The sequence below is a fragment of the Asterias rubens genome, chromosome 6 (assembly GCF_902459465.1).
Source record: "Asterias rubens chromosome 6, eAstRub1.3, whole genome shotgun sequence".
NCBI classification, from domain to species: Eukaryota; Metazoa; Echinodermata; class Asteroidea; order Forcipulatida; family Asteriidae; genus Asterias; species Asterias rubens.
The window spans coordinates 8,504,130-8,515,300 of record NC_047067.1 but is presented as its reverse complement, the minus strand read 5'-3'; the positions used below and the strand labels follow the sequence as shown (position 1 = coordinate 8,515,300).

Genomic DNA, 11,171 nt, shown 5'->3' with positions numbered 1-11,171 from the left:
ATGATGATGTATTGATCAAACTTATCAACAAACTAAAGAAATTGTTATAATAGTGAATAATATATTATGCTTTTTAATGATGTTGGCAAATAAATTGTTTTATTCAAAAAGATTTAGCCAATAGAAAAGATACATTCCCATGTTTATAAAATGAATTATTCCAATTTTGTCAGACAAGCTACCATTGGCCCAAACTCTCACACACTCAATGGAAACTGTTGCTGAATAATAAAATAAACACAAAAAGTAGCTTAATAAGCACAGCAAAGCCGCTTACCAGATTAAAGTTATCATGTCGCATGCACAGTTTCTGACGGACGGGTATCTTGCAGATTTTTGCTAAGCAGAAAATGTTTGAGCAATTGTATGAAGGCCCCCATCCCCAGGTAGGTACACGTAAACGACGAAGTATGGGGAAAGTGCATAGTGCACACACGTCCGTACACGCTGAGACAGACAGACAGACAGACTAGAGACAACGGACCAGTGCACACACGTCCGTACACGCTGAGACAGACAGACTAGAGACAACGGACTCGCGCGCCATCCAGTGAACTACGGCATATCGTTACTAACTTCTTACACCACACAGACAGAGGACAGGTAAATCTCACAAATTATGCCAAAACTTGTTAACTCCTTTAATTAATTGTAGTTCACCGTTATTGGTTATTGTTGTTATCTCGTTTTGATTTTATATCGGCATGATCGGTGCTATATTACGGGAGACGATAGCCGGACGAAACTGAAGTAGTTCTTTTTTTCTAGGACTAGGACTCGGAGTAGAATTTGGCCACGTCACGTAGCAGTGTTTAGCACTTCATGAAACCATTACCAACCATGGGAGGTAGAAATAAATGATGTGTAATTCAGACGTTGTGTTCACAGTGCATCTGTTTTTTTCTCTGTAAATAAATTTTCGTTGGTAGACAGTACTCAAAGTTTGATTTTTTTAAGTTCTCTTTTTCTTGGAGGATTTGGGGGAGGGGGCGGGGCATATAAATTATAAGTCATTCAGACACCTACCAAGTCTCACGCACAGCAACCATTTTTTCACGCATTGAGGAGGGGGTTGGGTGTGAGCTTTGAAAAATTTCACGCATAGCTGGCCTCTGGACATGCTGGACTTGGCATCTCTGGATGTTTTTAATGTTTTTTTTCTGATACCCAATCTTAGAATGGCAGCAGAAGGACCGAAACCCGAGATGTCTGCACCTATACCTGGGCAGATGAGCACGGAGCAAATGAGAAAAGTTATGTCGATGACATATAAGTATAGAGGAGTAAATTTCCAACCGATGTTGGTCCCCGTTGAGAATCTCAAGGCTATGGAGACATTTCAAGTTAGAGATGACGACATCTTCGTTCTCACCTACCCTAAATGTGGTAAGATTAAGAACCTCTGACATATGAGCAAGTTCAGGTGAGCGACTAGGCTTGACTACAGCCGTGGCGTAACTCTCGAATTTACCTAAGTACATGTAGTTAAAGGCTGTGGACACTATTGTTAATTACTCAAATATTTATCAGCATAAAACCTCACTTGGTGACGAGTTATGGGGAGAGGTTGATGGTATAAAACATTGTGAGAAACGGCTCCCTCTGAAGTGCCATAGTTTTCGAGAAAGAAGTAATTTTCCACGAATTTGAATTCGAGACCTCATCAGATTTAGAATTTGAGGTCTTGAAATCAACCATCTAAACCGTAAACGCACACAACTTCGTCTGACAAGGGTGTTTTTTCTTTTATTATTTGCTTGCAACTTCGACGACCAAATGAGCTTAAATTTTCACAGGTTTGTTAGTTTGTGCATTATGTTGAGATACACCAAGTGAGAAGACTGGTCTTTGACAATTACGAATAGTGTCCACATCATAATAGATGATGTGACCTGTGACATCTCATGTTAACAAAAGATCCACCAAGCCTGGACTTGCTGCTGGTTTTAAACGGCCGTTTAAGAACTCGTCGCCTACTCTTTTATTCCCTTATTTAATTAGGATGATAAACAGTTTAACATTTTAGGGATTGTGAAAGAGTTGGGATGGGACCAACGGGTTGAAGAAAATAACTTTTACAAAATGGATGATTTTCAAGCAAGCAACAACATTTTCTGAAATTATAATTATATTTATATAATTTTTTTTTAAAAGTGTTGTGATGTTTATACATTGGCCGTCACTCCTCATAGGATTAGTATAGACATGAGAGTGCCTCTGGATGAGGTTGCTGGGTATTTTAAAAGATTTTGTCTTTATTATTTTGTTCTTAAATTATTTTAATTTCAAAGCACTTATAATATACTTGATTATACATTGGCCGTCACTCCTCATAGGATTAGTATAGACATGAGAGTGCCTCTGGATGAGGTTGCTGGGTATTTTAAAAGATTTTGTCTTTATTATTTTGTTCTTAAATTATTTTAATTTCAAAGCACTTATAATATACTTGATTATACATTGGCCGTCACTCCTCATAGAATTAGTATAGACATGAGAGTGCCTCTGGATGAGGTTGCTGGGTATTTTAAACGATTTTGTCTTTATTATTTTGTTCTTAAATTATTTTAATTTCAAAGCACTTATAATATACTTGATTATACTTTGGGCATCACTCCTCATAGGAACTCATTGGACCATGGAGATTGTGTACCTCATCCTTGCTGACGGTTACCCAGAAAAGATCAACCGGTCTGAAAAGATGAGTTTTGGTGCCTTGGAGATGTCGATGCCTACCATGCCTGTGCCTGCGTATAAAATGGCTGAGGATTTGCCATCACCTCGTGTCTTCCCAACTCATCTCCCAGAGAACATCCTCCCTCCTCAGATCTTCCAGAACAAAGGAAAGGTGAAGCAGCATTTTTTGATCAGGGCCTTTTTTAAGAGAGCTCAAAAAGTAGCTAAGCAAAACAAAATTATGCTTACCACCAAAATAAGGTTACCAGCTTTGATATTAAATGCAGATAAATGTTGATATGGATACTTTGATTTTAAAGTTATTGATATTTTTATATTTTTGATTAAAAAGCATGAACCTATTTAGTAGAAAATTTATCATAAGTGTGTTTTTTTGTTTTAATTTCTGAAGGTGGTTTTTGTGACACGCAACCCAAAAGACTGTGTGACATCCCTGCATCGTTTTCTTACTGGTAGCAATCCAAATGCGAAGGACAATTGGTCTGAAGTCTTTGACCAGTTTCTAACTGATGAAAGTAAGTTCTCTTTGACATGAATGTTATAGGTGGTGACATTTTTAACTTGTTCAATTGAGGGAGGATAACAGGGCTTGCATGTTGTCTCTGGGGTACCCCTAGAGGTAGTAGAGAAACAGGGCATTCATGGCTGTCTCTTGGGTAACTCAGGAGTTGAGGGTAAATGTAGACTTGATTCAAGTCCCATTCTTGTGTGAGAGGTTCCTAAGCATAACCACGACAACTTTACTATCAATAATACAGTGCGCGCTCGATCGCCGTCAAAGTGTGGTCCCGAGAATGGGACTTGACGAGGTCATTTCTTACTCTGCACGTTGTTATTGGAATATCTCCCCAAATGGGGAGATGTACTAAACCAATGGAAGCGTGGAAGCGCTGCCCCGCCGGTAAGATATTCATTATACTCTCTGGAGGTATCTTTGATATTAGGAGGGTTCCCAAAAGGGGTTCATAAAGCTTTCCAGAGGAGAAATGGAAAGGGGGCTTGCTTTGCTCTCCTTGACCTCTTTCCCAGGGTACCCCAAAGGGACCCATGAATTGGTCTCCTTGGAATACCTCAGATTTCGTTGATTGACCTATTTTTTGTTAAATCCATCCCTTTATTGAATTATTTGTTGCTTTATCTCTTTTTTACATGTACTTTTCTAATTATTTATTCATTCATTTGTTAATACTTTTTATTTATTTGTTTTAATTAACTATTCATTTGTTTATTTATTTATTTGCTATTTGCTTGTCTAACTTCTGGTTTTGGGTTGTTATTTTAATTTGTGCTTTGTGTAAACAGATTATTTATATTAGTACATGTATTTATTTCAAATTATTATTATTTTCCAAAGAGAGTATTTTATATAGTGTGTTTGCTTCCCTATGTGACTGGATTAACAGGCTTTCGAGCTACAGTGTTTAATTATACTTTTGTTGATCCTGGCCATCACATTAGGGTTGTTTTATAATTTCCTGTGCCCTTATTGTTTTTCTTGCTTTGTATTTACTTTTGTACATGTACTTATAATTACCTATTTGACATACTGTCTGCTTGTATTTGTAATTGTTTATTGGCCAAATAAAGAATAAGAATAAGAAAGGATGGAATTAAGGGTGCTAAGGGAATCACTCGTTGGGTAAAAAAGGTGGAAGGATCAGATTTATTTTTAAAACTGGTTCCAAATGATGTTTAGATTTGCTGTTTCTCTTATAGCTGATAGAAATTTTTAAATTTGCCCGTTTAAATTATTCTTTACCGGCAGTGATGAACGGTTCATGGTTCAACTTCAACTTGAGCTACTGGAAACATCGTCATGACAGTAACTTCCTGGTTCTGAAATATGAAGATATGAAAAGGGTAAATATATCTGCTTCCCTTTAACTTTTCTAACAGACGAGGTAACCGATAAGAGCATGAGCAGAAATGTTTTGTTTAAAACATTTCTGCTAAGCCAGATACCAGTATACAATTGTTGCACGCTGTGACTGGGTCTATGGCAGAAATGGGGCAATGGCACCAGAGGGTACCATTCGCCCCCAGAGGGTGCCATTTGCCCCCGAGGGTGTGCACAACCCATGGAGCCCAGTCATAGCGTGCAACAATTGTTTTGTTATACATTGGTAATATTGTTATTCCTCTTCTCGAAGTTCTGTTGTCATCTTCAAACATTATTACAGCAGAGAATTCATAGTTTTTAATAAGCATACGAACAAGTGTTCAATTAAGAAACAGTTCATCACTGTTCCATCGAACCCACATTTTTTTCCCTACAAAGCGCTTTCTGGAAAGCGCTAACAATCGCAGATAATACATGGCTTGAAACCTTATTCTGGTAAGCATTTAAGTTTGTTGTGCTTAGCTACTTTTTGCTCATCTGCTGGTGATGAGATGGCGATGCAGCAAAAAACCTCTTGAGCCCAGACAAGTCTTATAAATTATGTCATTCCAGAAGACTGTAATAATAATAATAATAATTTGGGAGGCTGATCATCCTTACTTGCAGCTAAGAGCTGAATTAGGAAGGACGATGCTACAATGTGTCCGAGAACGGGCATGCAAGGGCGCCTTTGGCTGCCAGCCACACCAACCCATTATGACCCAGAGCACAAACAAGCTCAAAAGTGTTTGATTTTTCCCGAGGGAGGAAAACCGGATGGTCTGGAAAACCCTTGTGGCATAGCAGAGAACAAATGCACAACTCAACTTACATATGGCCCTGGCTGGGAATCGAACCGGGGTCACCTTGGTGAGAGGCGAGCGCTTTACATACAAGCCACCCAAGCCAACCATGCCACCTATGTAGCCATGCATAGACCAAGGAAAAACTGCTTTCTTTTTAGTATTAAAAGCCATGGACATTATTGGTAATTACTCTAAATGATTGTTAGCATAAAAACTTACTTGGTAACGAGCAGTACAGAGCTGTTGATAGTATAAACATTGTGAGAAACGGCTCCCTCTGAAGTACTGTAATTTCTGAGGAAGAGGTAATTTCTCACTCCAAATGGTGAAAGACTTTAGCTGAAGTCTTTTATTATGCATCTGAAAGCACACAAATTTGCAACAAGGGTGTTTTTTCATTCTTTATTCTCTTGCAACTTCGATGACCATTTGAGCCCATTTTTTCACAGGTTTGTTATTAAATTGTGCATATGTTGAGATACCAAGTGAGAATACTGGTCTTTGACAATTAACAAAAGTGTCCAGTGCCTTTAACTATTGGAATTTTCACCATTCCTTGCTGGCAGGATACCAAGTCAGTCGTCATCGCCATTGCCGATCACATCGGGCGTGTCTTATCGGATGAGGCTATCGACCGTGTGGTAGAGAACTGCAGTATGTCTGCCATGAAAAAGTCCTACAAAAAAGCTGATGAAGAGAAAGTTATGCTGTTTCAGCCTGGACAAAAGGAAAACCTTGTCAAGTTTCTTCGGAAGGGTACGTTTTTTTCCAGTGCCTTAGTTATTGGCAGATATGTGGGGGTATTATATATTTATCAGCCCTACTCTTTATAAGTGTTTTGGGTTATTTATGCCTTACCAATCCTTGTCGGAAGTACCCACAGCTTAATGTTCCATCCCAAGGACGAAAGATTTTTAGTTATCATACTCAAGGACACAAGTGTCATGACTTGGACTTAAATCCACACTCTGCTGATCAGAAACTTTCGAGCTTCAGCCCTGTGCCAAATTTCATAGAGCTGCTTAAGCACAAAGTTTTGCTTAAGCAAAAAAACCTTGCTTAGTACAATCAGATTACCGGCCAAGACTCCACTCAATTATTATTCCAAGTAAATGTCGTATTACGTTAGAACTTGAAGTACAGTTTCAATGCTGTTTAGCATGGGGTTCTTATTTAGTGTACTAAAACGACTACGGAAGCACACGAGACAAGTTCAGGTAGATTCAGTATTCGGTGACTTTATTGACGACTCACTCTCATAAGACAATACAGCGCCTCAACACAGTGGCAACTGGTACCAAAAGATGTAACTGAAACAGACCCCTGAATAGATTTAAAGTACAAAACAAGGGTTTAAAATACACACATAATAATAAAGAACTAGTACACAATACATCACACTACAGCCAGTAAAAAGGTCAAACTATAGTTTAGACATAAGATACATGTAATAGTGTTTTTACTACTAAGGAATTTGTCCTTGTCTTTCCAGTGGTCCATTGACTGGGACTGGCAGACATAAACACACACAGCCTTGGGGCATGTGTAGCCATGGCAACAACTTTGGAACTGAGGTGCACAGTGTAGTGTGTTGACACTTTTAGGAGCACAGTTGTGATAATAATAAACACTATTCTGACCACCGACTAAAATAAACAAGTCTCTTGAATTTAACTGGAGATGATTTAGAAAACACTCTGGATTACCGAAAAATGCATACAAAACAAGAATAATCAAATACATAAACAAAACAAGCCACAAGCTAACCTGAGCACTTTGAGCATCAACTTTCCCTTCTACATCACGTAAACTCTTATCGGCACCATGCCTGGGCTGATATGCTACAAGCTATAGTTTATAATAAACAAGGAACATCTTATTAGTTAAACACAACACTGACACATCTAATTCAACTGACTTTGTAACAGACTAATATTTGCAATTCCACTGAAATGAAACTCAAAACATCAACTTATTCCGGACGCAAGAAGATAATACATTTTCAGGATTTAACTATAAAGAAATTTTCTTTTGAAACATACTCAAAAAGATAAGTGCTCTGACTGTAAAACAAATGCCATGAAATATTTCACTTGTAGAATGATGTTAAACCTTCAACTTTGTGATTCAGTTAAACATAACATATTAAAACAAGAAATGATCACAACTACAATTTTACATTAACTTAAATACCAAAGATCAAAACTCACCCCAAGATGTGGCTGTGACGAAGACTGTCTCTAAGCTTTTGGTAATTGATGCAAAAGACTCATCGATTCAGAATGACTTTTTGGCCCTCTGTGCGACACGTTATATACCCTAAAAATCTGCTGGTCAGCGACGCCAGACCAATCTCTGATTGGTCTATTGCTGAAGAGTTTTGAATATTTATGATACCTAGGGAAGTCTCAAATGATACCATTGGTAAATTCACATAGTATTTTCCAGAAGATCACCCATTCTGGGGTTGTGCAATTCGAGATTTTACTAACTGGGAGAAACTTTCCAGACCCCCATTTCAACCTTAAAAGCTGATTGCTTCATTACTCAATGACACCAACTCCCAAAATGGGAAAAGATCCTTGAAACAATGAGACCAATAGTATTTGTGAAGGGCTCTGGTATCTATTCCAATCATCACCCATGATTACCAGTTTGCTAAAAGCCCTTTATTGTGTTCATATAGTCACTGTGACTCCACAGGGCCGGTGTAAACAAACCATCTGCCCAGACATCAAAGAGTCAGAACTTCTATAAAACATATTAAAGGCGGGCAATTTCTATTTCCCGACATAAACAACAGCTAAATACCAGTCACAAGCAATGTATATGGCGTTACATCTTCTTGGCCAGTAACATGTGTAAAACAAGCGAGTTATTTCTGTGCTTAAGCAATGTTTTTGCAGCTCTATGAAATCGGCCTCTGATCTTTACCGCTCCTCGCCATGAAACACCACTTGTTGGGTTGTGATGAAAACTTCCCATTGCTTAAATTATTAGACTCACCAGTGGTCCAGTGGGTATTTATTTAAAGTTTCTGTTGTGTAAGGGTTCATCAGGTTCATCGAGTTAAAGTAATTTTGTAACTATCAGTTACATTGCTTGAATCTTGTACTTTCTTTTAAGTTTTTTAATTAATTTTTTGTTGTAAACAGGAACTGTTGGTGATTGGAAGAATGCTTTGACCGTGGCACAGAATGAGAGGATGGACGAAGTCTACTTCCAAAAAATGGCAGGCTCAGGGTTAACATTTGAATACGAGTAGATTTTTTTGTAGTTGATATAGAAGAGTGGAACTTCACAAACAGTTAAATTAATATGACTTACCTCCTAAGTAGTCTCACAAATTCTGAAATCTACTCCGTGGCAGTGGAATACATGGCAAGACAAGTTCTTAAAGAAACTTCTACATAGCAAACTAGATAGTACACAAACTTTTTAAGAACATATGTTGTTATCGCTAACTGAGTACCTATTGAAACCTGACCTGAGTTAAAGTGTATTGTAATGGAACAATGGATGTGTGAAAATCTTGATTTAATCATGTACTCTTGATTTAATCTTAGTTCCAAGTAGCCTGAACATCTAGGCCCACTTTCATGGCTCTGCTTAATGTAAGCACAGAATCGGCGCATACCGAAGCAGGGAAATCTGTACTTACAGCAAGCATATTTTACAAGTTAGCGGCGAATTTCGGCTTCTGCTCATGCGTACACAACGTTACTAAGCATGGTAAGCTTACAAGGCTAAGCACAGAAATTCAGCGCTTGCACGTAAGCAGGGAATCGTGAATGTAAGGGCAGAATTCGGCGTTAGGCAGAGCCATGAAATTTGGCCCTGGTCATGTCACACTTCGAGGCTCATGAATATGCCAGAGTCTATATCCCTGTCTATATTCACCTTTAACCTACATTCATTTCGCATACACACTGCATGCTGCATGTAGATGACCTACATGTAGGGACGACTGAAATTGCAACTGCCAAACATCACCACAGACCAATCGAAAAAGATAATTAATTAAATTACTGCTTCTGTAAAACCAATACCTGTCTTTACCCTTGCAGATAAAGACAGGGGACCAATCTAAGTTCCAATCTATTGTTGTATTCATCAAAGGAAATATTTACAAACAGGGCACTATCATCCCATGAACTGCTATCACACCACAATAGGAATGTCTATAGGAATCAAATCTAGAATGAATAGGCAGACCAAAATTACTTTGAGACATTGTTTTAGTCATTTCTCAAAAAAACTACAGCACCTCAGCATGTAATATTTCAATGGAAGCTCAACCACCATTTCATTATTCAAACTGTGTAAGTTAATGTAAATCTGTGGACATAGTGTTTTGTGTTACAAAAAACAAACAAACAAAAACCCCTGATAACACTGCAAGTCACATGATCAAGTGTCTATTCAATGTGAACACGACTTGATGTATAGAAAATAATGGTGGGTTTTAGAATCTCAGGTTTATTTTAACAAGTTTTACAATAAAAAGCAATGAGAACAATGATATTTCTTTGTACACATTTTAGAGCTTTTAAAATTCTGTTTAAAATTCAATCAAGTTCTTAAAAGAACTTGATTGAATTTTAAATTTAATTTTTATTTTTAGGTGAAAACAATTAAACAGTAGACAAGGGTCCTTGAATCTTACCCTTTTTCTTGAGTACTTAAAAGTGCTGCCAAATCTTTCATTTTTATTGTGGATTTTCATTTCAAGGTACAAAAACTCGATTATTTGAATAGTGGCAGTCATTTTGTTATTTCCCCCAAAATCAACTTTGTGACCTAAATTGTTAATGGAAGTGTTTATGAGATATTGAAATTTACAGATTATAATTAACTAAATTTATGAAATAGTGAAGTCTTGTAGTAACAATGATGATTAAATGTTTTGATTTCAGTACTTTTTTCATATTTATTCTTGATCTGTAGCTTATTTTATAAAATTGCATAATTTTTTAGCCACAGCGTACTTAAAAAATAAAGGTGAAGGGTTAAATTACGTTTTAATTGTGTAGCATTACAAAAATGTACCAGATATAGATTTCTTCACTTTTATAACAATATGTCAAAGAATTGAAGAATTTTTTTTTTATTTGTCCACAACTGAATAGGAATAACAGTAGTAACTGCTTTGTTTGACGTTTTATACAAAACATATATATATATATTTGCAATGTTACTAACCACATTGTGTAAGTAGTTTGACTACTTTTATAAAATACAGTGAACAAGTTATTACCTCATTTTACAATTTTTATAATAAAAGTAAACGAATTATAAGGTTTATTAAAATATGTAGCTGTCTTTTTTAACTCACTAGTTGATCATTTTTCAAAGAATAAAACATATGAAAGCAGCATATTATATTTTGAATGCGTTGGTGATTTTGTGGGTGTGTGTATATTTTTTAATGCTGTCGTACTTTTAGCGAAAAAAATATATAAATAAAATCCACCCCTACCCAATATTTTGGGGGGTCAATTTAAAGTTCCTGTTTCTCGGTAATGTGCTTATTCTCACACATGATAAAAGTGTGATTAAGTTTACAATGTTTGACAATTTTCAAACTTGTAACCGTCCCATTTCATCGAAAATGTTGGCTGGAGCTTTCTGCAGTTTGGCTGGTAATTTTTTTTGGCTGTACAATTTTAGTTGTGCTGATAATTAGCTACCAGTATAAGCAGCTCTATGAACCTAGACCCTGTGTTATCCATGAACTGTGAATATTTAGATTTATTCTGTTAAACAAAAATAGTTTGTTTTGTTGGGGT

At 36.9% G+C, this 11,171-nt stretch overlaps 1 protein-coding gene across 3 annotated transcripts; it reads left to right on the top strand.

Moving 5' to 3' along the window:
• Positions 1-325: 325 nt before the first annotated feature.
• LOC117291861 (sulfotransferase 1C2-like) lies at positions 326-10,717 on the top strand. Of its 3 annotated transcripts, none has more exons than XM_033773796.1 (7): positions 326-386; positions 1,178-1,386; positions 2,625-2,848; positions 3,089-3,212; positions 4,463-4,557; positions 5,949-6,138; positions 8,538-10,717. In XM_033773796.1, exons 1-7 carry the CDS (start codon positions 367-369, stop codon positions 8,645-8,647), a joined length of 972 nt encoding a protein of 323 aa, XP_033629687.1. In that variant the 5' UTR covers positions 326-366; the 3' UTR covers positions 8,648-10,717. The 3 variants fall into 3 exon arrangements, with proteins under 3 accessions (XP_033629687.1, XP_033629689.1, XP_033629690.1); XM_033773798.1 differs by lacking the exon at positions 326-386 and adding an exon at positions 432-603; XM_033773799.1 differs by lacking the exon at positions 326-386 and adding an exon at positions 819-847.
• The last annotated feature ends 454 nt before the right edge of the window (positions 10,718-11,171 follow it).

Excerpts from the sequence above, each read along its gene's own strand:
- LOC117291861 (XM_033773796.1), top strand. The coding sequence starts at position 367 with ATGAAGGCCCCCATCCCCAG. Across the intron at positions 2,849-3,088 it reads TCTTCCAGAACAAAGGAAAG|GTGGTTTTTGTGACACGCAA; the intron begins GTGAAGCAGCAT and ends TAATTTCTGAAG. Across the intron at positions 3,213-4,462 it reads CCAGTTTCTAACTGATGAAA|TGATGAACGGTTCATGGTTC; the intron begins GTAAGTTCTCTT and ends CTTTACCGGCAG.